This window comes from Cyprinus carpio, chromosome A8 (genome assembly GCF_018340385.1).
Source record: "Cyprinus carpio isolate SPL01 chromosome A8, ASM1834038v1, whole genome shotgun sequence".
NCBI classification, from domain to species: Eukaryota; Metazoa; Chordata; class Actinopteri; order Cypriniformes; family Cyprinidae; genus Cyprinus; species Cyprinus carpio.
Genome location: NC_056579.1, coordinates 6169780 through 6196321, shown reverse-complemented (window position 1 = coordinate 6196321; position 26542 = coordinate 6169780). Strand labels below are relative to the sequence as shown.

Below are 26542 nucleotides of genomic sequence, written 5' to 3'. Positions count from 1 at the left end.
AAAATAAATAAATAAATAAATAAATAAATAATAATAATAATACAATTTTATTTATATATATATATAAACAAAAAAATAAAAGAATTATTGGAAAAAGGTGATATATACTATCAATCTCTGTGAATGACTTGGATTTGTCAGTGGGTAGTTATACATTTTATTTAATTTTATATAGGGTGTTATTTTATTTAGTTGCCAATTACACAATGATTACTAAACAAACTTGGTTTACAAAGACATAACTTATAACTAAATACCTGCAATAGCATGTCAGGTAGCAATTAAAATATTTTCTTTAGAACCAGGGTTTTCAGTCAGGGGTCTGTACTTCAGGCAGCCCGTGGAGAAGATATATAATATATATATATATAATTAATTTTTTTTAATTTTCATGACATTTTTAATTTCAAGTGGACACTACATAATGATCTGATAAGCATAATATGATGTTAAAATGTTGATGTTTGATAATAAGGTGGGCCTATTATAGAGGAAAGCTATCGTTTTGTTATCCCAATTTTTATCATCATCATCATCATCATCATCATCATTATTATTAATATAATTATATAATAATAATTTTATGTTGTTATTATTATTATTATTTACTTGTTATAGGTTACACATTATTATATAACTATGTTTTGAAACTATTTTTAATCTGGAATCTAAGTACTGTTTAAAAGTACTGTTTAAAATCTTTTCTTTCATTTTTTCTTGAACTTTTGTCCTCTTGACTATTTTTCTTTATTTTACAAGAGCAAATGTGTACACTATATAGGCACTAAATAAACTAACTAGAGAACAACTAGTAAATAACTTAATAACCTAAGCATTTTTCACAGCTGGTATGGGACAAAAGAAGAAAGAAAAAAATGAAAACATTTCCTTTGTGTCCGTGTCTGTCGCCTGATTTCACTATTTAGCAGCTGATCTGTGAGTATCTGGTGTTGTGAGGTGGATTTGGTGCTGCGTGCTGCTCTGCGCGTGGCCGTCTAGTTCTGTCTGAGGCGCGTGAATGCACGAGTACATTGGCATTATCTTCATTTCCAGTTTCATCGGCAATTTACAGAATGCGGAGGTGAAAACAGCCGGACTCGCCGATCGAGGTATAAATCCTTGACGGTATACGCTGGTATTTCACCAGTTAGTATTATATTTATTATCTGGAAGCTGTTCCCCTGCGAGAATCACGCATGCATTCAAACAGAGGATTATCGCGGAGGAACTGCCTCGACACCATGAGCTGCAGTTGGGGGACGGAGCTGTGGGTGAGTACAGCCGCGAGACACCGAGGCGAATGCATCTGCAAGATATTAAGCAATATAATGCACAAAATATTTAGCATCTCCATTAGTGACATGCATTTGCCCATTAGTGACAGATAAATAGCCCACCGCACCGCCCATTTTGAGTGTTGCCCACCGCAAATTCCAGCTACTGTTACAGGAATCTTTCATTTCAAGAATTTAGCCCTGGATTTTATGCATACACGTCCAGATTTTTTTTTTTAATGCAAACAAATGCATGCTCTCTAAAGCTCGTTTAATACAGTAATTAGCCAACAGCATTGACTAAATACCCTGGATGGCAATAATCCTGGCCTACTGCTGTCCCTAACCACATGCAAGTGAATGAGGCTGGAGCAGGTGCACAGGTTATTCCCATGCATGTCCTTTTCAGCTTTGATGTTGCAATGTGTTTGTAATAAAGTAAGAGTGTAATATTGTTGCACCACACATTACAGCTTCTATTATGATTTTAAATACTTAATATTTTCAATATTTCCATTTTGGCTGTAACATCACGCAACCTTATCCTACTGTGGTAACAACATCATAATGTAGCATAAAATATGGACGGTTGTGTAGCCTGTGGTTAAACATTGGGGCTGGTACCCAAAAAGTTTAAACCTTGCAAGGTTCCACTTAATTTCAATTTGCTGTTAAATGTGTAGAGGAGAACAGGGGATGTGGAAACATGGGGTAGGCTAAGTTGTAACATCATCAGTTTAACCAATTAGAAATTCGTTATGGGGTGAAATCATCTTACATGGTCACCACTGGTGACAGTAGAAGCTGTAAGACTTTGTAAAATATTATGAGAGTAATAATTTAAAAGGATTTATAGGACTAAAACCAAGTTTAGAATTTGATTTGTGGTCATGCTAATGGATGTTAAGTGACAGAACCCATATCATCTGAATCAGCAAGTTTTCATTTTTCATTTAATTTTTCATTTTTCATTTAATTAAAAGCCTTCCATCACTGTGTTTAAAATACATATCAGGGTTAGTAAGGGATGGTATAAAAGTTATTTGAACGTACATTTGACAACCACTGTAAATTAATGCATTCATCCATTAGTAGGTTAAGACAACAATGCTCCTTGTAGATTGTATTTTAAAAAATACTTTAATTTGTAGCAGATAAATATGGAAATATTGTATTAAAGTTTAAGACATATTGTTCACCGAATTACAGACATTGAAAATGTTGCTGTTGATTAAAAGACATCAGTTAATTGACTAATAAGTAATAGGGAATTATTCAAATTGACTGTTTTAAATGGGCAAACACTCTAAAAGCTAGACTATGGAAGTCACATGAGATTCAGATCAATGTTTTGTAACAGTAACCTAGTGGTTAATAGGTTTCAAAACAAGTTAAATGCTTTGTGAAGTTTGCACTGTGTATATAGCGATAAGCATGGGGCATGTTACGGCTGGAGGGCCAGCAGTGCTGAATAATGGATCTGACACGTTGCCAGTGTCAGAGAATACTGCACACTCATGAAATTATATGGGATGACTTTCATTCTGAGGGTATTTTGATATCTCTCCTTTGGGCCCTCTTTCACAGTTATATCAAATCCATCAAAGCAAAATCTATAATTTTTATCTCCCAAAGTGTTCTTTTGGCACTGTACCTCTTTGCTGTTTCATATTTTGTCAGTTATATGAACATGAGATGCTCTAAACGGTTAGTGCTTCATTGGTTAACTTTCAGTCTGATGTTTTTCTGTTCTTTGCAGGATCAGTTTGATAATCTAGAGAAACACACTCAGTGGGGCATTGAGTTTTTGGAGCGCTACACCAAGTTTGTGAAGGAACGGTCTGAAATTGAACTGAGCTATGCTAAACAGATCAGGTAAGATAAAGACAGATTTGTGGCTCATATTTGTATTTTGTATTTTCTTATAATGATAGGGTGATGTCATCATGAATTAGATGCTCATATTTTGTCAGCTGAAGTCTATAGTCAATAGCAATGTATTCAAAGTAGATTGTTTTAAAGCAGCTTCACAGTAATAAACAGGAAGGTAACAGTATTTAATGTTCTGAAACAGCTTCAATTAAATATTTAAACAATCCCTACAAAAGACAAAAAAATCAGCTATATAAAAGACAAAAATTCAATTATCAAACACATCACATCAAAAACTTTTAATGTTGCAAAGTTCATCAATTATGAAAAAACTTCAAAAGCAGCTCTAGAAAACAACAGTCATTATCCAGTTTAATTGAGTTCTTTTTTGTTGTAATAAAATCAATAATATTTTAAAAATTTAATAAAATAAATAATAGAATTTTGTAGGGGTGTAACTACAGTAATTGTATATATTATAATATAGTTATTCTTGGTGAAAAAATAATTAATTAACAATGTGGGGGGATTTTTTTCCCTGCTGTTTTTGGAAAATCCAATGAATTAAATATTATTTTTGATCGATTTGTGTATCACTGAACTGTCAGTACACTGCAGTCAAAATGTATGTGATGTATATGTTTCTATATATAACTTATGATTCACAGTAAATAACCATTGTAGCATACAAATGTTCATGAAGTTGTCAGTGGGAACAAACATAAAACAGGTCACATGTCCAACATGTATTACCATGGATACCAGGTTTCCACGGCTCTGACCCACATTTTATTATCTACCACTGATTCTGTAATATTTCTTGCTGGCTGCATTTTGGAAGTTTATTGAGCAGCAGTTTCCACTGGAGATGTTGACCCCAATGAAACCGGATGACTTACCAGCATCATCTGGCTCCTGCTCAAAGACATATGGAGAGAAACCTCAGCATTTATAATAAACCCCACAGCGTGCAACAAACAGGACCTTTCTGTTTGTACTTTCTGTTCACATAAGAGAAAATCCTCTTTTTGCAGCCGTTCACTCAATCCGTGCATTGTTGTTATTTTTAAGAACTGTGTCAGACTGTATTTTGCTCTCAAGAAAGAGTCTTTAATTCACAACATCTCCCAGAGGCTTTTTTTTTTTTTTTTTTGTCAAATCGCAGCCATGGGTGAAAGATTTATTAAGCGCTAAGCACATGTTAGCAGATAACCGGCATCGACATGGATCTGTCTGGCCGAAGAATAATAGTCTTATAAAAACCACTGGGTTGGGTTATTTTAATGAGGATTTATTTATGGCTTTGTCAACCCATTTGCCGTTGCGTATTGACGCATAGGGCGGCCCATTTAGGCTGATCGCTGGGAAACTAGCAGACAATAAAGCAACTGCATCGGTGTGGTCTTGTCAAGAAACTGCAAGATGGTGATCTGCCTAGCAACACGTCAGACTCCTGGGAGGTACCGTTGGGTGTGTGCGGAGAGAGGGAGAGATGCAGGAAAAAGCATCGAGGGGGCGGCACCATCAGCATGCGCTCTCACCATCATAATTGATTTTAAGCCATTTATAGGCCCTCTTGAAATTGATCACATAATATTCATGTTTAAAGCAGTGATTTTCTCGTTTTCACTATGTCATTTGTCGTCTTCCTGTGCTCAGATTACCACTCTGATTGACAAAGGTCAGCCTCATGAATCGGACGCTTTGTTCAGTGGGATGATACAATTATTTTGATGGTGACAATATTAGCTTTTGTTTGCGCCGCAGCCTCGCGTTGCACGACAAGCACCATTAGATCTTATTTGTTATTGACGTGCACAATTTCACTCATTCAAATTACTGGGAGACAAAGACACCTTTGAAATTAGTGAAATGTAGGGATGTAATGATTCACTCAACTCACGATTCAATTCGATTCACAATTTTTTTTAGCAAAAGGAGATTTAAGATAAAGTAAATGTGTACTTTTATTATTGCTTGGACAAAACGCTGCACGTTTCTTTGTGAAATTGAAATATAAAACTTCAATGACATACTAATATTGCACTTGCATATTATTGCTCTGTTGTTGGTTTTGATTACTTCTGTGGTCCTCATTTGTAAGTCGCCTTGGATAAAAGCATCTGCTAAATAACAAAATTTAAATAGAATGTAAATTTAAATAACACATTTTAAAACAAGCCCCAAATTAAAATAAATAAGTAACACAAATAAAATAAATCTCTTCATATAAACAAAATAAGGCTTTGTCTGTGCTCTTTCCATTTAAAATTAGAGGCAACCACTGCATTTTAATCATGATCCAAACAAAGATGCTGCATATTTGCAACATGAGCAGTTTTTAATCTAAATTAGATTGTATAATTTCGAAATTTGAAGCAAAAACAGAATGATTTGACTTCGGTTTTGTGAAACTATACATAAAAAATACCTGCATGAAGCAGAAACAGCAGACGAGCTGAACGGGATGCAGATTAACTCGCTACCAGCAGGTGGCGCTTAAAGCGTTTCCTTGGTTTCCACTGTAAACAAAACAGAGCTGCACTTATGAACTTTAATATGCATTATACAGAGGCAAGATGAAAAGAAAAAATACCATCTAAACTTTTCTAAAGACAGTAGGTTCCCCTCAGACATGCATTCATATAAGCTCTTACCCCTAAATAAATCGCGAATTGTTTAGCATCTCAACCGATTTGAATCGTCACATATTTGAATCGATTTTCAACCAGCTAATTGTTACATCTCTAGTGAAATGTCTTGGTTTGCCTTGCTTGCTGCAAAACAAATAGTTTTTTTGGTGGAAGAAATGTTGCTAAATTGCTGTTTTTTATGTTAGGGTAACTAGGAGGCTGTTAGTTAAGAAACCAGTTATTTTTCTGAATGACTATTTAAAATGTTGACTTTATGCACCACTAGCTTCACCAAACTTGATTGCAAAGATAAGGACTAAACACTCCCTCTATCTGCCATTGGTTGGACAAACAGATAGTCTCACCCTAATTCTCACACCATTGGTTGAGCCAATGTCAGGCTGGTTCAAACATAATTTACAAATTTCTTGTTCATAGTTGCTTTATAGAATAAAGTGTTTTAACATTTTGACCAACTGTCTTATCTGTCTTCTTATAGGAATCTGTCCAAGAAGTATCAGCTCAAGAAGAATTCCAAAGAGGAGGAAGAATTCAAGTGAGTTATGAACAGTTTGGCATACATACAACATACATATTCATCAAAATGTTAATGTAGCTATTTACTAATGATGTTTCAGATTTACTTACACAAAACAATTTATGTCTTACTTCTGTTCAAAAGTTTGGGTTAAGATTCAAGTGTTTTTGAAAGAAGTCTTTTATGGTCACCAAGGCTGCATTTATTTGATCAGAAATACTGTAAAAACAGTTACATAGTGAAATATTATTAAAATTTAAAATAACAGTTTTCTGTGTTTATATATTTTAAAATGTAATTTATTCTTGTGTTGGCAAAACTGAATTTTCAGCATCATTACTCCAGTCTTCAGTGTCACGTGATCCTTCAGAAATCATTCTAATATGCTGATGTAGTGCTCAAGAAACTTTTCTAATTATTAACCATGTTGACAATACTTCATAAAAAATAATAATAATAATAAATAAAAAAAAATCTAACCCAAACTTTTGACTGGTAGAGTATATACACAAATTAGATTTTGTTTAGGTATAATCAAAGTTGTTTGAAATAATTACCAGTTAATTTAAAGATCTGTTGTGTGAAGAGTGTTCATTTGAGCAATTTGTGCATGTCTCATTTGCTGTTATAAAATTGCATTATTCATTTGCCCCAAAACTATTTGGACACTTAAGCCAGACTTACTTGAATATAAAATATCAAACTTTTAAAAATATTATTTTATTAAGAAAAATATTATTAAGAAAAATAACACGCTTTTCGAGATAAATCTTTCACAAAAAGAAATCTATTGTTACGAGTCAACACCAATTGGGTAAAAGTGACATTCAGACATTTTTAATGAGACTTGAGGGTCCAAAAATGTTCATATTTCGGGGCCACTATGTATTTTGTCATTATATTGGCCAGCATTCATATCAACACCAGTACCAGACATTAAAAAAACTTTAATTAAGTTGACCACTATTGTGTTGATTTTGCTTTTGAATTTATTTTACTTTTCAAAGAGAAACTACTTGTCTCATCTTGCTTCTTTGTGATGTATTATCGTTTTCACATTTGCCATCAGGTACACCACAAGTAGAGCATTTCTGATGACCTTAAATGAGCTGAACGACTACGCGGGTCAACACGAGGTCATCGCCGAAAACCTGTCCACTCAGATAATCGCAGAGTTGAGCCGCTACACTCAAGAACTGAAGGCTGAACGAAAATCGGTAAGAACATGTCTTTCCTAAACTTCTCTTGTCAACGACGATGCCAAAAAATCCCGCTTTCAGCTTTCTAGAGATCGTTTACAAAAGATTATCTTCTGAAAAAAGAATCAAATCCCTCAATAATGTAAATCACCAGTTAAAGACATGTGTGAAACCACAAAAGTAATTCCTTCTCTGCTCTCCAGCACAGCGCTCGCCTCTTTCAAATCCAGGGTTAATCACATAGGAATATGGTATTAATGTTTATGATTTCTCCCAGCTCTGTGGAATGAAGCCAGGACCAATGTGGGTCATGTATTCAGGTCAGTGGAGTCTAAGAAGGTCGCCCTCCCCCCGCTCTTGGCCTCTCTTGTCTAAAGGTTCTCGCGCAGGTTCAAGAGGCCTCTGTCTGAGGCTACTGGCTGGAAGTAATATGACAGCGGAGTAAAACGCCACCACGCTCGAGCTGAGGGAGGCTTCGTTCGCATCCGACCTCTTTTGTGTTCAAACGTCATGCCGAAAGAAAGTGATCTTTATGTATTTTTCATATAGAGAGTCGTGGTATGCCGTGACACAAGCGATCTCCTGTGCTGGTTTGTCAGTGATGTTTATGATAGTGAGAGCCCCTAAATAAATGATTTGTGTTCCAGTGAGGAATTCTGCAGTTAATTAACATTTATTGTACATGAGTACGTCTTTGCTTCCGTAATTGAGTTCTTTATGGAATGACGAGGGATTTGGATTCAGCAATAGCTCTGGAATATAATCTTTCTAGCAGCTGCTGTCTGGCTTGATTGTGTCATATTTCATTTAATCAGCTTAAATTCCAATTAAATGTCTTTTCAGCATAATATTTTAAAAGGAGATGTCAGTAACACAATAATAAGATAGTTGTCATGACTGTGCAAGAACTGAAATATAATTGTTTTACCTGAAATGGAGTGCCTTATTTGTTAAAAATACAGTCTCTCATGGTTGGTTTCCGGTATAAATAGTTAAATATTTAACAGCAATATTTAATTTTTTTTAAAAAAAAATATTAATAGTAATCAGATTAAACTATTTTATTACCAAGTAATACAGTTATATATCTACTTGGTGCTTTAAAGGAACAAAAAGCAGTTCACCTAAAAATTCAAATTTTGGAATATATTGAACAAGCTACTTTTATGACACTTCACTGTCCAATTTGTGTGGTAAAGAACTGTTTTGCTTTATATCTCCCTTTAGAGTTCATGAAAATGTTCATTTTTGGATGAGCTGTTAATATATTGGCTTTGAATGCATCTCATCAGATCAGATTTTAGAGCAGTCACTTTGTTTTATAACTAATATTATCCTAATGTATTTAATGTTCTGTACTGATTTTATTATCCTGTACTGTTTTTATTATAATAGGTACAGACTCCACTGCAACTTTGTTTTATGTGCTATTTTTCTTTTTACAGAACTGTGGCAGTGAGTTTCGTGCATTTTCTTTGCATTTTCTTCATGCAAAATTTCTTTTCATCTTTCTATCAAAGAATCCTAAAATGTATCAGTTTTCACAGAAATATTAAGCAGCACAGCTGTTTTCAACATAGATAATAATAAGAAATGTGTCTTGAGCAGCAAATCAGCATATTAGAATAATTTCTGAAGGACCATGTGACACTGAAGACTGGAGTAATGATGCTGAAAATTCAGCTTTCATCACAGGAATAAATTATATTTTAATATATATTCAAACATATTTTAAATTGTAACAATTTTTTACAATATCACTATATTTTTATATCAAATAAATACAGCCTTGGTGAGCATTTTTATCTTATACTGACCCCAAAATTTGAGCAGTAGTGTTCTGAATTTTAGATCTATTTCTTGTCTTTTCTTTCCTAAAGCATTTCCATGATGGCCGCAGAGCGCAACAACACATTGAGAATTCCTGGAAGCAGCTGGAATCGGTGAGTCAGTTTAGCTAAACAGAACATAGTTTGAATATTCAAATTTTTCCTGATACTGGTCTCTCTTTTATCACCTGTCTAAGATATGAGCTAGGGCTGGGCCGCCTTATACAATAAACACTTGTGTAACATCAGCCACAGGTGCCTGTAAAAGAAAAGTCTCTTTCAAAATAAACAATAACCTACAGCTACAGGTTTCTAATACATATAAAATATAAAACTAATGGTACATAAAGAGTACCTAACTAAAAGCTGAACTACATTTTTCAGTCACATGACAGTGGCATACATTTTTTTCAGCAATGAGTGCTATAATCTAAAATTGTAATTTCTCATTTTAATGTAAGCTATTATTATTTTTATTTTTTTTGTCTCTTTCAGAGTAAGAGAAGATTTGAGAGAGACTGTAAGGAAGCGGATCGTGCCCAGCATTACTTCGACAAGATGGACGCCGACATTAACGTGACTAAAGCAGATGTGGAAAAGGTATGGTTCGAGTGTGTGCGTGAAAAGAGACAGATCCTGTCACAAGCCCCTCATTTTCCATGACTGCTTTCATGCTTTTCTGTGAGTCTGTGTGGATGATCCCTCTTTGAAATGAGGCGGTGGTGACGGATGCTGATATAACTGATGTCAAGTTCAACTTTCTGAAAGTTAAGAGTGAATCTGCCCTTCTCATACCTTATACCTCACCTGCTGCTACCTTATTGTACCTTCCCTGTATTGCAGAAAATTACCTTTTTTTTCTCAAAGGGACAGTAAGCACAAAAAACCTGTGACCATATTAGTACCTGCTAATATTTAAGGGGTTTTGGTTTTGGCATTGGGTGATTAAACCGTTGCGCTCATTGGGTGATGTTTAAAACAGATCATATTTATTTTTTTCCAATTTAAACAAACCAAATCATTTCTAGTACAATTCCAGGTTTCTAAGATGCAAACAGTGTACCCTGTATCTTTTCTACTGAAATACATAAGCAAAATTATTAACTGAAGCTTTAGATTGAACATGAGGACTGAATTTAATTAATAAAATTAAGTAACACTGAATAGGGATGTAACGATTCACTCAACTCACAATTCGATTCGATTCATGATTTTTTTCACAAAATGAAATTTAAGACAAATTATAAATTAAATGAGTCCTTTTATTATTGCTTGGACAAAACGCTGCACGTTTCTTTGTGAAATTGAAATATAACATTATAATAATATACTAATATAGCACTTGCATATTATTGCTCTTTTGTTGGTTTTGATTGCTTCTGTGGTCGTCATTTGTAAGTCGCTTTGGATAAAAGCATCTGCTAGATAACACAATTTTTATCTAATGTAAATGTAAATAACAAAACTAAATTGAAATTTTAAAACTAGCCCCAATCAAATAAATAACACAAATAAAAGAAATCTCTTCATTTAAACAAAATAAGGCTTTGTCTGCTCTTTCTATTTAAAATTAAATGCAATGATCATGATCCAAACAAAGATAAATGCAACATGAGCAGTTTTTAATCTAAATTAGATTGTATAATTTCGAAATTTGAAGCAAAAACAGAAAGATTTGACTTTCTGTTAATAATCTATCTGAATTTTGTGAAACTATACATCAAAAATATATGCATGAAACAGAAACAGCAGACGAGCTGAATGAGACGCAGATTCACTCTCTACCAGCAGGAGGCGCTTTCCTTGGTTTCCACTGTAAACAAAACAGCGCTGCACTTATGAACTTTAATATGCATTATACAGAGGCAAGATGAAAAGAAAAAATACCATCTAAACTTTTCAATAGACAGTAATTCTATAGAAATACATTTGTATAAACTGTTACTGTCTAGTATTAGAGTGTAAAGACAGAGTTCCTCAATTCTAAAAATGACTCATTTTTTAAAACTATTTCAATGACAATTATAAACATTTGAAAATATAGGCCTACTTAAAATGCAGAATCAACAACATTAAATGTTCAATAATGAAAATAATAAGCTCACACGGCGCAAAAAGGAAGGTACAGTAGCTTTAACGATAAGAGACAAAGACAACTAATATGGCAGTGGCCTGTTTGTTATGAATCTAAGGCCAAATGAACAGATTTGGTTTTGCCCATGTGTAGATGTCTTCTTAAGTACCTTCTGTTATTAGTGTGTCTGTGACACTAATCGACTCTCTTTGTTTTTTAACATGTCTTAAAGCGGTGTTCTCTCAAGGTAGGTTTGATCCAAGAGTCGTCTTTGTTGGTGGGGAGTTTGTTAACTTGTTCGGTGTATTACCCATATCAGCAAAGAGTGTTTGTCGTAATTTTCGTTGTTTTTCAGTTTTAGCTTTTGTTACGTTCACGTCTATGCTTGCAGCGAATCTTTCCTGTATTCACCTTGAATAAATGTACAGAATAAGACTTGTCATGGAAGACGTTAAAATGGATTTCGATTGCGAAAATGGGCTATGTTGTAAGGGTTACAGCGGAGACTGATTTCACTAAATCAATTGTTATTACTGCACAATTTACTGTCAACCACAAAAAGTCCTGAGTCTGAGAGTCTGTGCACACTGTCTGGTTCATGTACATGCAGTTGTTTATGTACAGTGGCCCCAAAAAGCATTTAGACATTTAAAAATGGATGATTTTCATTACATTAGTTTCAGTATTAAATGAAGTGGCAGAAGCACACTTTTCAAGCTTTTTATTAAGTTTTGCATTATTAACTATAGAAATATTGTTTATAATTAATTAAAAAAATACTGTGACACTTTGTGGCTGTAAAAGTTTATCGGAACATGTTCATAATTACTGTGATGAACTATATCTGTGGTTACAGTGCTAGGACTTTCATTAAAAATCACAAAAACACCAGTTGATTGAAAGACATTGAGCAAAAATGGTAGCTTAATTGTAGGGTTGCACCGATGTATCGGCCGCCGATATTTATCAGCCGATTTTTCCTCAATTTACAACCATCGGCATATCGGCTATATAAGGAATTAATGCCGATATAACAAACCAATGGTTTATTAATATTAATTAACTGCATGAAGCACTGAGCTGTATAATGTATGTTGCATAATCCTAGCGCTGCTGTCTGCACTATAATGCTAATCAAATAACAAAGGACAAAGGATCGCACACTATTCTTGACTAAATAACTTTTGTAACTTTCATAAGTGTAGCGAACCTCATCTGAATGATGACTAAAACTTTACTGAGGTTTTAATAAGTTTATTGCATCCTTTTTCACTCTTAAAATTCACCATGAGAACTAAACAAAACACAGCACGAGAAGTGCACATTAAACTCTCACTCTCAGTTGCATTATCATAAACATACATTACATTTATTACAACTAACAGTAAACAAATATATACAGATCTCATGCCTTTTTGGGGGTGCATTATAAACTGACAAACTTTAAATCCGAAGAACTGCGTGCTTTCATTACCCATATAGCTCCATAGACTAGAAAACCCAGCAAAATAAGAGTCCCGCCTTAGTAAAGGAGATCTCATACATATATAAACTAACAAAAAATATTAAAATGTATACAAAAGCAAATTAGAAGATTAATCATAATAAAGTCTGTTACAATAAAGGATTAATATGTATTTAATTTATACAGTAACTGTTAAACCTACCTAAAAAGCACTGTTTATTTAATATTTATCTTTGTTATGTTGTATTTATGTAGGCCTGCTGATTGTTAAATGGATCCAATCCATGTTCATTCGAAATTATTTGATAATGCAGCAATAAAATTGCTATTATAATTTAATGCAGGTGTTTTTGAACGTTGCTGATTTAAATCATGATCAAAATACTATTTTGATGCCAAAATTTCAAATGATGGAGGAAGTGACAAATATCGGTATCGAGTTTGTTAAAATCAGCATCAGCCCCAAAAAAATCCTATCGGTGCATCCCTACTTAATTGTTTTGATCATGCAACTTGGATTTACAGTATATTTTGTGTTTAACGCAATGATACTCACAAATTTGTGCGGGTGACTTAAGTGTCTAAATGTTTTTTTTTGGTCTGCTGTATGTTTAGTTAGTATGCATGATGAATGGATGTCTGGTGCGGTTCATGTGGACCACTTTGAGATTTTGTTTTTCGAACATTCATTGTAATTTTTGTGTGTGTGTGTTTATGTGTGTTTGTGTCCTCATTCACTGTTGGTACACCATCATGTTCTTCTTGTCAAGTCTTCTTCATCGAAAACACACTACCATACTACTCATACTACTTCTGGGATATATTGTTTATGTATAATAGAGTACTCAACCTACATTACCCAAAATGTGCTGTACACATACAAGCAGAGCACAAAGAGTAAGATATCCCACAATGCAATACTTTCAGCTTGACCTTCCATTTCTACAGAGCTCCACACATGGCATGAGAACAGAAATATATTTATCATGGCCGTGATTTAAAAATATGTTCCTTCATTTTATTATTCCATTCCCTCGTTTTAGCTAAGTTGTGGTAACTATTTCTTAATTTAATAAATTTTTTTAATTAGTTCCCTCATTTTAGTAACTGGTGGCCAAGTTCTACTGATTTTTTCCCTTGTTTTGATTTAAAGTGCCCGTATTATGGGTTATGAAAGGTTCATATTTTGGTTTTGGGAGTCCCCAACAACAGGTTGACATGCATGCAAGATCAAGAGGTCAAAAACACTTTCATTGTCTTATAATATGCATTTATTTTTACCTTACTTGCTCAATGACTCCCAAACAATTTGTTCAATGATTCAATTTTCCAAACCCCTCCTTTGCGTGACGCTAATCTGCTGTGATTGGTCGATTGGTCCAATTTCATGTCATCATGCCCATAAAACCTGATAAAGCACTTTTGTGAGCGCAGTGCTGTTTTGTGTACAGCATTACCGGGGAAACTGCTATTTTACTGCTCCAAAAGCGGCACCTAGTGGCAAAGAATGAATTTGCATTTTCATTCAGACCACCACGAAAAGACCAACAAGTGGGGCAATATGCTAATGTTTATGTTGACATCAACATGAAACGGCTTATGATTCGTTTTAAAAACAACTCGTTTCAATGATTCAGAGTTGAATCTTTCTTCTGAGAGACAATAACTTTATACACAGTGCACTTTCAGATTTAAAACATTGCATGATGTTTTCATTCACTTACAGCTGTGTTACACACTGCATGAAAGGTAACTTTCAAAAATCCATAATAGGTGTACTTTAATTAAAATGAGGGGAAAAAAATGTCCACAATTTACTAAAATGAGGGAACAAATTCTTAATTTGTGGCCAAAAAAAGATATATAAAAAAAAAATATATATATATATGTGTGTGTGATATATATATATATATATATATATATATATATAACAAACTATTTTTAAAACATTTTTTAATTTGTATAATGCATATTGTATAATATGCAAAATATGTAATTTTAATATGAAAAATATATAATTACTACTAACAATAACGACATGAATTAATTGACCAAATTTGATGTTATTCATTCTGCTTTCTGAACACTTTCTGTCAGAAATAAAACTAAAATAAGATTATTCACTAATTATTTTATTCTATTTTTAATTTTATCACAGTATAAATGTCTTTTTATATATGAAAGTATTCGACAGCCTTGTTTTTGGATAATGCACATTTTCTGAGTGGACGCTCCGTGAATATTATGTCAAGTAAATTATTTACATCTCATACTCATATCTCAGTGGAATTGTCTACTAAAAAAATCATTCATATATCAGTTAAACTCTATAAAAGATACTATGACCCACAAATCTGCTGAATGAATTACTGATAAACATAGATCTTTAGCGCCGTTATTTACTGAGAACATCACTTGATTATATTTCTGTGTTTGATTTGTGACGTTTGCGTTGTTTGTCCTCTCTCACTCTTGCACAGAGCGTTTGGTTAAGTGTGTAGATCACTGACTGTATCGATCTGAAGTTGACACCAGACTACGCTTATGTCTTTCTGTAATCTGCTAATTGACTTTTAGTGTTTGTTGACTTGTCATGTCATAAAGGTGATCGTTTTATTTGTCAGTCCTTGCCCTTTACGTTCTGATGTCATCCCTGTAGAAAGGATCTTAATGTCTTTTCTGCTCTCTGTGTCTTGTGTTTTCTGTCTGTCTAGGCGAAACAGCAAGCTCAGCTGAGGCATCAGATAGCAGAGGACAGTAAAAACGAGTACCTGACCTACCTGCAGAAGTTCAACAAGGACCAACATGAGCACTACTACACGCTTATACCACATATCTTTCAGGTGAGAATCTCTCACTGATAAATGACAAATATGTAAAAAATTTTGGCAGATGGACCATGAATGGCATATTGAGTGTTCATTATGTGGTGTTTTCTGTCTTGCAGAGGATACAGGAGATGGAGGAGAGGCGGGTGGGCAGGGTGAGGGAGAGCATGCGGGTGTACACTGAGGTCGAGCGTAAAGTATTGCCCATCGTCAGCAAGTGTCTGGACGGCATGACCAAGGCAGCTGAATCCATCGAGCCTAAAATGGTACGTTAAGTGCTGCGACTGCTTCCGGATTACATAGCCATCTGTTGATCAGCCAACTGCTGGAAAATCCTATTCAGTGAAAATCTTTTATTAAGCCATAAAGTACTTTTTGTTTTTTTTATCAGTGTTTGAGAATCAAGGTTCTTGTTTAGAAAAGTTTCATATATATATATATATATATATATATATATATATATATTAGGGCTGTCAAATAACTAATCACGATTAATCACATCCAAAATAAAACTTTTGTTTACATAATATATGTGTGTATACTGTGTATATTTATTATGTATATATAAATACACACACATGCATGTATATATTTAAGAAGAATATGTAATGTTTATATATTAATTATATTTATATATAATATAAAATATAAGAATATAAATATATAAATGTATATACATGTAAATATTTTCTAAATATATAATTTATGTGTGTGTATTTATATATACATAATAAATATACCCTGTACACATACATATATTATGTAAACAAAACTTTTATTTTGGATGTGATTAATCGTGATTAATCATTTGACAGCCCTAATATATATATATATAAAAACACACTTACACAATGCCCCATCAGTGATTGTTTGTTTCAAGAACTAATGACTCTTCTGAGTCAGTTCTTTTAATGAATCAGTCAAAAAGATTCTAGACTCAGATCTACTACTTAAATCTGTGCTACTAATTCCTATCCATAAAAATCTGCAGTTTCTAAGAACGTGTAATAAACAATTTTAATTGGACCTTTTCATTCACTACCGTTCAAAATGTGGGGTCAATAAAATATGTTTTTTAATATTTTATGCTCAACAAGGCTGCATTTACTTGATCAAAAATACTGCTGTGAAATATTACTACAATTTAAAATAACTGTTTTCTATTTAAATATAATTTTAAATGGTAATTTATTCCTGTGATGCAAAGCTGAATTGTCAGCATCACATTACTCCACTCTTCAGTGTCACATGATCCTTCAGAAATCATTCTAATAGTTTAACAGTGTAATGTTCTGCTTAATATTTTTGTTGAAACCATGATACATTTTTGCAGGATTCTTTGCTGAATTGAAAATAAATCTTTTGTAACATTATAAATGTCTTTACCGTCACTTATGATTGTTTTAATGCAGCTTTGCTGAATAAAAGTGATAATTCAATAAATCAAATAAAATAAACTTTTCAACAATAGTATACCTAAAATTCAGCTCAACGCTTAAAAAAAAAATGTAACCAATAAGAGCAAAAATACAAGTGAAACATAGGGGGAAAATAATAAAGATTCAATACAATGACATATTGATGTACATATTTCTGAATTAACTTTTCCAAATGAAGCCAGCAGATGAATAATATAGCAGTTCAAAATGCTGACTGGATTTCTGTTTATCGCTGGCCCACTTACAAGCTAACGAGTAGTGATTGTCATGGAGCATCGTCACCCATGTTAGCATCAATAATTTACAGCTGCGGGGGGATCTCTGGCAGCTAACGGGGCTGATGTGCTCTTTGTTTGTCTCATCTGCTAAATCCTGTTCCAACGCTCATGTGGCCATAGCCATCCTGTCCAAATACGGCAGATGGGGAGTCTAATTTCCACCGCAGCACTAATTGACTCATACAAGCTGGGTTTTGCAGCAGATTTGAAGTGGCTTAGTAAGAAAGACTTAAGCTTCCCTGTGGCTTCTGGACTTCGTGTGTGTGTGTGTGTGTGTGTGTGTGTGTGTGTGTGTGTGTGTGTGTGTGTGTGTGTGTGTGTCCTTTCAGAGAAATTGTGCTGGCCATATGAAGCAGACCTCCATAAAAACATCCTCCTGTAGAAAGTTATTTGTTTACATTGTAGGGTTATGGATGCTTCATATAAATGCTAAAAATAGTCTCTTGGTCTGACCTGAACAGCAGTAGAGGGATTATATGGAGGGGATTTGCAGCAGTTTTATTTCTATGGTGGATGTGCATCTCATAGTCTGTAGTACATAACTGCTGCGATTATGATGTCAGTTGGAAGGTAGGGTCTGCATTTCCACACTAATATTTCCACTTTTTAAGTAGTTGAATACCTAGATTGATATTAATAATTTTATTTATAAATATTTTATTTTTTATAAATAATTAGAAAATAGTAATGTTGTTAATTTAATTATATGTTCACACACACACACACACACGATTATTTACAGCAATACTAGAAGTATCTACTACTAATTTAAAAAGACTTAGAAAAGAGATAGATTAGAAAAGAGATTTAAGTGTAACTAACATTGACTTCTAAAAGCAGGGCTAGGTTTCAGCCTGATCGCTCTCTTTTTTGTTATGGCACAAAGCCTGACATTTTTTTATTACTCTTTTTAATCTCAGGACAGTAAGCAAGTTGTAGAATCATATAAGTCGGGCTTTGAGCCGCCGGGTGATGTGGAGTTCGAGGACTACAGCATGTCGATGAAGAGGGCGGTGTCAGAATCGAGCTTCCTGAACGCTCGCGGAGAGAGCAGACGCCGGAGCAGGAGCAAACTGTGGCCTTTACTCAAGAGGAATAAGGTGCGCCATCAGACAACAGCTACTGAAGCCACAAAAAAAGAACAGAAAACTATGCTGCTCATTAATGGTCAATTGAGATGCAGTCTTGTATGTTTTTATGTCCTAGAAAAGCTGAATAAATTATTTGTGCTATTTATATTCAAGTAGTTTTATTGCCCTTAAAGAGCGTTTGAAGTGGCTATTTTACACAACCAGTTTGATGCAGCTTGTTATAATGGAATCTTGTAGTTCTGATGATTAACAAGACTCATTATCTGTTTATGCATTTTAATAGTGCCATAGTATTTAAATTTTAATAATATTAATGAGATAGGAAAAAGTATTTTAAAGATTAGGACACATAGGACGGATCTGTAGATTGTAAACAGCTGCTAAAGTCACAAATAAGCACATAAAAGAACAGAAAACTGTTAATCATTTATAACTCACTGCAATGCAGTCATGTAGATTTAACAGCCAAATATAAATCATGTTATTTATATTCAAGTAGTTTTATTGCCATTAAGGAGTGTTTACAATGGCAGTTTCTTGTAACTTGTTTGATGCAGCTTGTTATGATAGAATCTTTTTATTCTGATGATTATGAAAATGAATAATATGTTTTATACGTTATTTTTTTTATTTTAGGGGTGCACGATAAATATCGGCCGATAATTAATGTGCATATTGTCAGTAAAGCCAGTTCTCTAATCATGCTGATAATGAATGTGGATTTGCGCAGCTTGTCAGTTAACAACAGCTGTGTGTAGTAACAGCACCTGAAATCACACACCTGATGGAATTTACCGCTGATTAGAGAACCGGCTTTAATGACGAGATGCGCATTAATTATCGGCCGATATTTATCGTGCACCCCTATTTTTTATTTTTTTTGATTGGATTGGAGAACATATTTCTGACATGCATCCCCTTTAATAAAGTTTGCGGCAGGTTTGTCGTAATGTGAGAAGTTCTGAACATTTGCTTTGCCCTGAAAGTTTCTCTCTCCTCATATTTTCTCTTCCTGTCTTCCTCCATTCCATTTCTCAATGTGCTCCATCACACCTTCATCTGTAGCTTATGTCTTTGTTAGCGTCGCCCCGCCAGCCCCTCCTCCCCCCTCCCCCCACATCCCCGTCCCCGGACGGCCTCCTCAACGGCCCCCAGTCCCCGCAGCAACCCAAGGAGCCCCTCAGCCAGCGCCTCAATGACTTCATGGGCACCAAACACAAAATGCACTGCCTGCGGAGCCTGAAACGTGGGGTAAGTTCACGAGCCGCCACATCACCTCTGTGTCTTCCGTGTGGATCTGATTGGACGACTCCAAAGACTAAAGCACCATCAGCTCAGTTTGGTTATAAAGTGATGTGTGGATGTGTAACATGTCTCATTCTCATGCACCATCCTAAACATATCTGTCTAAACAGCTACATAAGTGTGTGTATTAACACTTTTTTCTTGTCTTAACGTTCACAGCTTTCTCTAAAGCTGGTAAGTCTGACTTTCTATAAAATCCACAAAACTATTTTCATAATAAATATTTAAGAATTTGTATTTTATGTCGACTGTTTTTCCAGTTTCAATGCTTGAAGAAAAATGAGTTATAAAAAAAGGCACATTTTTTGAATGCAGTATGTGCTGGGCAGTCAGTGGATGTTTTTTCTAGGGCTGAGACTAGGTTCTTATTTATCTTGTTCATGTAATGTTTTTGAATCTGTTTGTGTTTTGTTTGGTTCTGTCTCTCTGCAGGGAACAGGCCAGGAGGACTACAGTCATCTGCCCCCTGAGCAAAGGAGGAAGAAACTACAAGCGAAGCTCAATGACATCAACAAGGACATCCAGAAAGAGATGGATCAGAGGTTAATCATCCTATAGCTGCCATGCTGGTTATAGTATCAGCCTTTCTTTCTGCCAGATTTCATCATCATGTACCAAATTGTTTATAAGAAATACTACAGCTCAGCTTTGGGGGCAGTACAATTTTTTGTAGGATGCCTTAAATTGATCAAAAGTGATAGTAAAGACATTTATAATTTTACAAGATTTTTAAGATTGCTATTTCAAATACAAGCTGTTCTTTTGAACTTTCGGTAACACTAGTATAGAGATCAACTCTCAATATTAACTAGTTGCTTATTATCGTGCATATTACTAGCATATTTACTGTTTATTAATACTTATTAAGCACATATTCTGCATGACCATATTCTACATCCCTAATACCTAACTACCCTACTAACTATTAATAAGCAGCAAGTTAGGAGTTTATTGAGGCTAAAGTTGTAGTTAATAGTTAGTTAATAGAGAGAACTGGACCTTAAAATAAAGTGTTACCGAACTTTCTATTCAAAAAATCCTGCTGAAACACAGTATCATGGTTTCAACAAAAGTGTTAAGCAGCACAACTGTTTTTAATATTGATAATAATAATAAGAAGAAGAAGAAGAAATTTTTCTGTGCACCAAATCATATTATAATGATTTCTGAAGGATCATGTGACACTGAAGACTGGAGAATCTGCTGCTGAAAATTCAGTTTTGCCATCACAGGAATAAAATACATTTGAAAATATATGAACATAGAAAACGGTTATTTTAAATTGTAAAAATATTTCACAATATATTTCTGTTTTTACTGTATTTCTGATCAAATAAATGAAACTTTGGCAAGCATAAGATAATTGTAATTTTTAACCAACAAAAAAAAATTTACTAACCCCAAGCTTTAGAATGATAGTGCACTTTATGTAATATACATGACCAGACATGATGAAACAAATTGTCATATGCAGTACATATGCACATGCTTCTTGTTTTTACTAACTCTTCTTCTTAAAATTATTTGCAGGGACGCCCTGACCAAAATGAAAGATGTTTACATTAAGAATCCTCACTTGGGGGATCCCGACAGTATAGACCCACGGTTAGAGGAAATCACACAAAGCTTGGAAAAACTGCAGCTTGAGGCGCATAAATTTGAGGTGAGGCCCTCACAAGTTCAGTCCTCAGATACCTTCAAAAGTTGGTTTAAAATATGGATTTTGAGATCCAAGAAATTTACAATATAAGTAAATTGTGCTATTCAGTCAATGGATAGATTAACGATTACAAATAAATGGAAAGATCTGTCGTTCGTGTCTTTTCAGGGCTGGCTGACAGAGGTGGAGAGGAAGCTACTTGAAAAGGGATCTGAGTCTCAGAGAAGACAGAGCAGTCATTTTGACTCGCAGGGCAACACCCCACTAACAAACAACTACGGTCAAAACCGAGAGAGGTACTTCAGTCCCTAGACAGCAGGGCTACCCAACATGATGCACTGAATGAGATTATATAAAAATGATTGACATTGTTACATTTCTTTAGGGCTTTTGTAATGAAAAGATCATTTATGTTAATTACGAAAACCTAACTTCCATAATTCCCCAGTTCAGAATGGATATGGATGCATCTCTGAACTTTTTGACATTAGAAAGAAAAAAAAAACTTTAACATTAAAAGTGGACTTAAGGCAAAAAAAAGCAAACTTGATGTTTAATGCTGTTCATGGCGTTTAATGCTATTAATACTTGATCTTATTTTGACCACCTCATATGAGACGCTTTAACATTAACTGTATAATCTGACTATAACGCCAAAGTTAATTTGGTCTGTTTTACGTATTGCATGTCTTCTGCACATAGTCCGGATGGCAGCTACACGGAAGACCCCAGCACAGAGACGAGCATGCAGTTCAAATCTCGCAGCACTGAGTTTGATGAGGAATTTGACGAGGAGGAGCCTTTACCCACCATTGGAACATGCAAAGCACTTTATCCATTTGAAGGTAACAGAAAAAACACTAACTGGATCATCTTCCAGAAGGAAAATGTGTTAAAAATTATGTCAGGAATTCATGATTATAAAATAGTCACTGAGTCTATTTGCAGTTTTTGCAATAAGAAGTTTTAAAGGGATATTCCATCCCAAAATGAAAATTTTGTCATTATTTACTTACCCCCATGTCGTTCCAAACTCGTAAAAGCTTCGTTCATCTTCGGAACACAATTTAAGATATTTTGGATGAAAACCGAGAGGCTTGTGACTGTCCCATAGACTGCCAAGTCTAAATAACAGTGTCAAGGTCCAGGAAAGTATGAAAAGCATCGTCAGAATACTCCATCTGCCATCAGTGATTCAACCGTAACGTTATGAAGCGACGAGAATACTTTTTGTACACAAAGAAAACAAAAATAACGACTTTATTCAACAATTCCTCTCCTCTGTCTCTCCAAATCCGCTCTTCTGTGTCAGCCGTGCTGCGCCGATGCGCTGTTTGCTTTCAAACCAAAGCATAAATACACGTAAAAAAAATTTACCCTTGTGACGCGGCTGACACAGAAAAGCGTACGCCGCTTGAGTACTAGTCAGATGGCGCTACGCTGATTTGGAGAGACACAGAGGAGAGGAATTGTTGAATAAAGTTGTTATTTTTGTTTTCTTCGTGTACAAAAAGTATTCTGAAAAATACTTTTTAACTGAAAAATTAATAAATAAAAAAATAACTAAAATCAATTAATATATCAAATTAAATTAACAATAATAAATTAATTAAACTTCACAAAAGTAAACATTTAAACAAATTACTTAACTAAAAATAAATAAACTTAGTAAATTTACACTATTATTATTTACTTAATTTACCATGAAATATCTGCTAAATTAATAAATGTACTCAAAATTAAAAAACAAAGCGTCAAACTGGTAATTAGATGAGACTGATATAATAAAAGTTCAAATTATTTTTTTTTTTAATAAGTTGGCATGTTTGTTTTGGAATCAAACCCACATTGTGGGTTTTTGTGTCTTTAGGTCAGAATGAAGGTACCATATCCATGGCCGAGGGTGAGATGCTGTACGTAATCGAGGAGGATAAGGGGGACGGATGGACCCGTGTGCGCAGAAACGAGGACGAGGAAGGATACGTGCCCACATCCTACATCAAACTCTTTTTGGACACGAATGCCAAAGGTGCTATGACATACATATAATCCCACGTCACTGAACACCCGGAAAGCGCCATTAGTGAACGCTGTTTAACTGTACATACATCATGAAAATGTTCTTATTGAACAGAGGAGCAGACAGCAGAGCAATTCCTGTTTTTACAAGTTCAAGATGCCATGTACCATTTCTCTGTTTGGTCCTTATTTACGTTTTTAATTATTGCTCCCTTAGACTTTATCAGTATTAAACAAATTCTGCATCCATAAGGGTACAGTGAAATTAGGCAATAAAGACACAGCTGCTGTGTATTTCTGACATACCTGATGGAAATGGCTGCTTTATCAACATATCATTTCCATATTTACAGTAGCATTATAGCTTGGCATTATGGTGGTTTTAAGCTGTAACCAAGATATGTAGATACTCATGTACATGTTCATATTTTTAATGATCTACAAGCAATCAGATACTTTTAGATTAAGAATGAAATGATTAGAAAATGTCAAAAGCAAATATTCTGAATCCTTCTGGGAATAAAGATAATTATTTACTGACATTTTGACCTTCAAACTACAGAATAAGTAGCAATCCTGCATTTTAACTATAGTCAAACTGTGTTTTTAATTATAATAATTTTTTAAGATGTCAAAATATCTGCCTTGAGAGATGGAATAGAATATTTTCTCAGGTGTTTACTTTTGCTGTACATCCTTGTACCTCAAAAAATCCGGAATGTAGGGGATTTTTTTCTCCAACGGCAAATCACATTCCATTTAAAAGCATATCATTAAATGTGAAGAGCTTAAGTAAATAATGCATGCATCTGTGAGACTTTTGCTAGCTTTGCATTTATTGCTGTACAAAAAAGATAAAAAAAAATATATACTCATGAACCCATAGTTAACGCGATGCCTTTCGGTGTTGTGAGCATTGAAGCAATAATTGAAAAGATGCATGTTATTCATACACTGACCAGCATGGAAAACTAACAGTTAACATAAAGTTAAATAGAAATTTTTCCAGAAGGTCATCGCGGTGTGTGTTAGAAATACCTACAGCAGGAATACCGCTCTATGTGCATGCTATAAAACCAGACAGGCTATTAATATTGCTGCTTTTAATAAAATGTACATAATTTGAAAAATCAGCATCTGTTAAATATGCTTGATAGTGTCGCATTTTGTATGGTTTTATACTGTTCCTCTCTTTAATTCACACTTCATAGTGGGGCTGCACTCTGAAGTTGAGCTTCCGAGATTAACTGAATGTTTTTAACCCATTGCTGTCTGTGAATCAACGATTGTACAGGAGTTCTTGTGCAGCATCTCTAACATGTCTTGTGTGATTTTTGTTTTTTATTTATTTTTATTTTTTTTTTGCTTTTTGTTTCTGTTCCTTTCTTTGCAGATCCCTAAAAGTGTTTGGCTGGCACAGGAGTGGCAGGGCAAGCGTCCTTGCGTGAAACGTCCTCCTCTTGTAACTGTAGTCAGAGAGCTGGCAAATGGGGGACTAACTGAAAGGATGTTCCATTTTTAACGCAACCACTTTCACTGAACCCTCTCGTCTGCCATATGAACGCAAACTGATCTTTTTCATGACTAGCTTGCTGATTATTTGCAAAAGCTTGCTTCTCGTATGGACCTAGAGTATTTAGCCTTGTGCCGTAGCTGCTTGCCGTCAAAGCTGAGCCTTTAGGTTTGTTTGCTGAGGCACAGAGTAAGTGCCGTGTACATGTCTTGTTATTGCCTGGCCTGCTTCAGAGCCAAGAGGAGTTTCTCATGAAGACATTAATAGACTTAATGAATATTTGTCAGTGCAGACTGTTCAGTTATGTGAAAACTATAAAAATGTGGGGGATAAATGGGACTCATTTTATACATTATATACTAGTGTTGTTTTTACAGTTATTATTACAGTGTTTGCAAGGCGGCAGTGTATTTTAATCTTCTGCCCAGTTTTCTGAAGTTCATGATTAGTTCATGGAAATTAAAGATTAAGCTTTTTTTTTTCTTCAAAAAGACATCTTGAAATGGACTGATGAATGCAGTTTTCTTTCCTGTGATGAAGTATTTCCTATTTAAGTCAGGGATGGACATATCAAAAGCAAAAAAAGAAAAAAAAATAAATAACACTACTTTACAAAAATACGTTAAATTGAACAAAGAATAAATAATTAATAAAAATAATACTTTACACTGCGAGCATTAAAGCAATGCTTTAAATCGATCAAAAGTGACAGTAAAGACAAAATAATAAATGTTGTTCTTTTGAAGTTTAAGAATCCTGAAAAAAAATACCATGTTTTCCACAAAAAATGAAAAATGTAATAAATAAATAAATGTTTTCAACATTAATAATAAAAAACAAAATTCTTAAGCAGCAAATCAGTTTATTAGGATGATTTCTGAAGGATCATGAGACACTGAAGACTGGAGAGATGAAAATTTAGCTTTGCCATCAAATTAATAAATTACATTTTATACAAAAAAAAAAAAAAAAAGTTATTTTAAATTGTAATAATATTTCAAGATATTACTGTTTTTTTTATCAAACTATGCAGCCTTGGAGAGCATACAAGGCTTTTTTCAAAAACAATACAAATCTTACAAACCCCAAACTTACTTTTGACTGTGTTTTTTTATTTTTTATTATCTAACAGTGTTATAATAACATACAGTCATTGTAATATTTGCATACTGAATTATTTCTTTTCAAGCTATAATTTTCCCCTAACACTTTTGCTGTCTTGCAAGCACTGATATTTCCATCAGGAAATGCAAATCTAGTTATTATTATTAATATGATGATGAATGCTTAACATCCCCTACATTTTGTGTGAGGTGCTGTTGTAGATGAATAGTTCTCTATGGCAGGTGAAGCGGTAAGCATCTTTTCTGGTTCTCTTACTCTTTCCTCCCAGAGAAGAAAGAAGTGTCACCTCACTCACTCACTCACTCACTCATTCACACTTTCTTCCTGCGATGTGTGCACAGCTGCTCCCTTCTTCCTCTCACTGTCTTCTGTTTCTCTCACTGTTGCTGTCTCAAACTCC

General features: G+C 34.3%; 1 protein-coding gene across 5 annotated transcripts; it reads left to right on the top strand.

Moving 5' to 3' along the window:
- Nucleotides 1–947: 947 nt before the first annotated feature.
- LOC109095219 (formin-binding protein 1-like) lies at nt 948–25588 on the top strand. Of its 5 annotated transcripts, XM_042761792.1 has the most exons (18): nt 949–1271; nt 3034–3149; nt 6279–6335; nt 7387–7534; nt 9397–9459; nt 9841–9945; nt 11652–11666; nt 15599–15727; nt 15832–15978; nt 18350–18529; nt 19586–19771; nt 19985–19999; nt 20258–20367; nt 21356–21488; nt 21654–21781; nt 22173–22330; nt 23356–23514; nt 24898–25588. In XM_042761792.1, exons 1-18 carry the CDS (start codon nt 1197–1199, stop codon nt 24903–24905), a joined length of 1932 nt encoding a protein of 643 aa, XP_042617726.1. In that variant the 5' UTR covers nt 949–1196; the 3' UTR covers nt 24906–25588. The 5 variants fall into 5 exon arrangements, with proteins under 5 accessions (XP_042617727.1, XP_042617726.1, XP_042617725.1 ...); XM_042761791.1 differs by lacking the exon at nt 24898–25588 and having other exon boundaries at nt 23356–24884; XM_019108903.2 differs by lacking the exon at nt 24898–25588 and having other exon boundaries at nt 950–1271; nt 22188–22330; nt 23356–24882.
- Nucleotides 25589–26542: the final 954 nt, after the last annotated feature.

Bases quoted from the DNA above. Each gene is read 5' to 3' on its own strand.
- LOC109095219 (XM_042761791.1), top strand. From the start codon at position 1,197: ATGCATTCAAACAGAGGATTATCGCGGAGGAACTGCCTCGACACCATG. The intron at 6,336-7,386 runs GTGAGTTATGAA...ATTTGCCATCAG, and splicing joins AAAGAGGAGGAAGAATTCAA to GTACACCACAAGTAGAGCAT. The intron at 21,782-22,172 runs GTACTTCAGTCC...TACGTATTGCAT, and splicing joins TACGGTCAAAACCGAGAGAG to GTCTTCTGCACATAGTCCGG.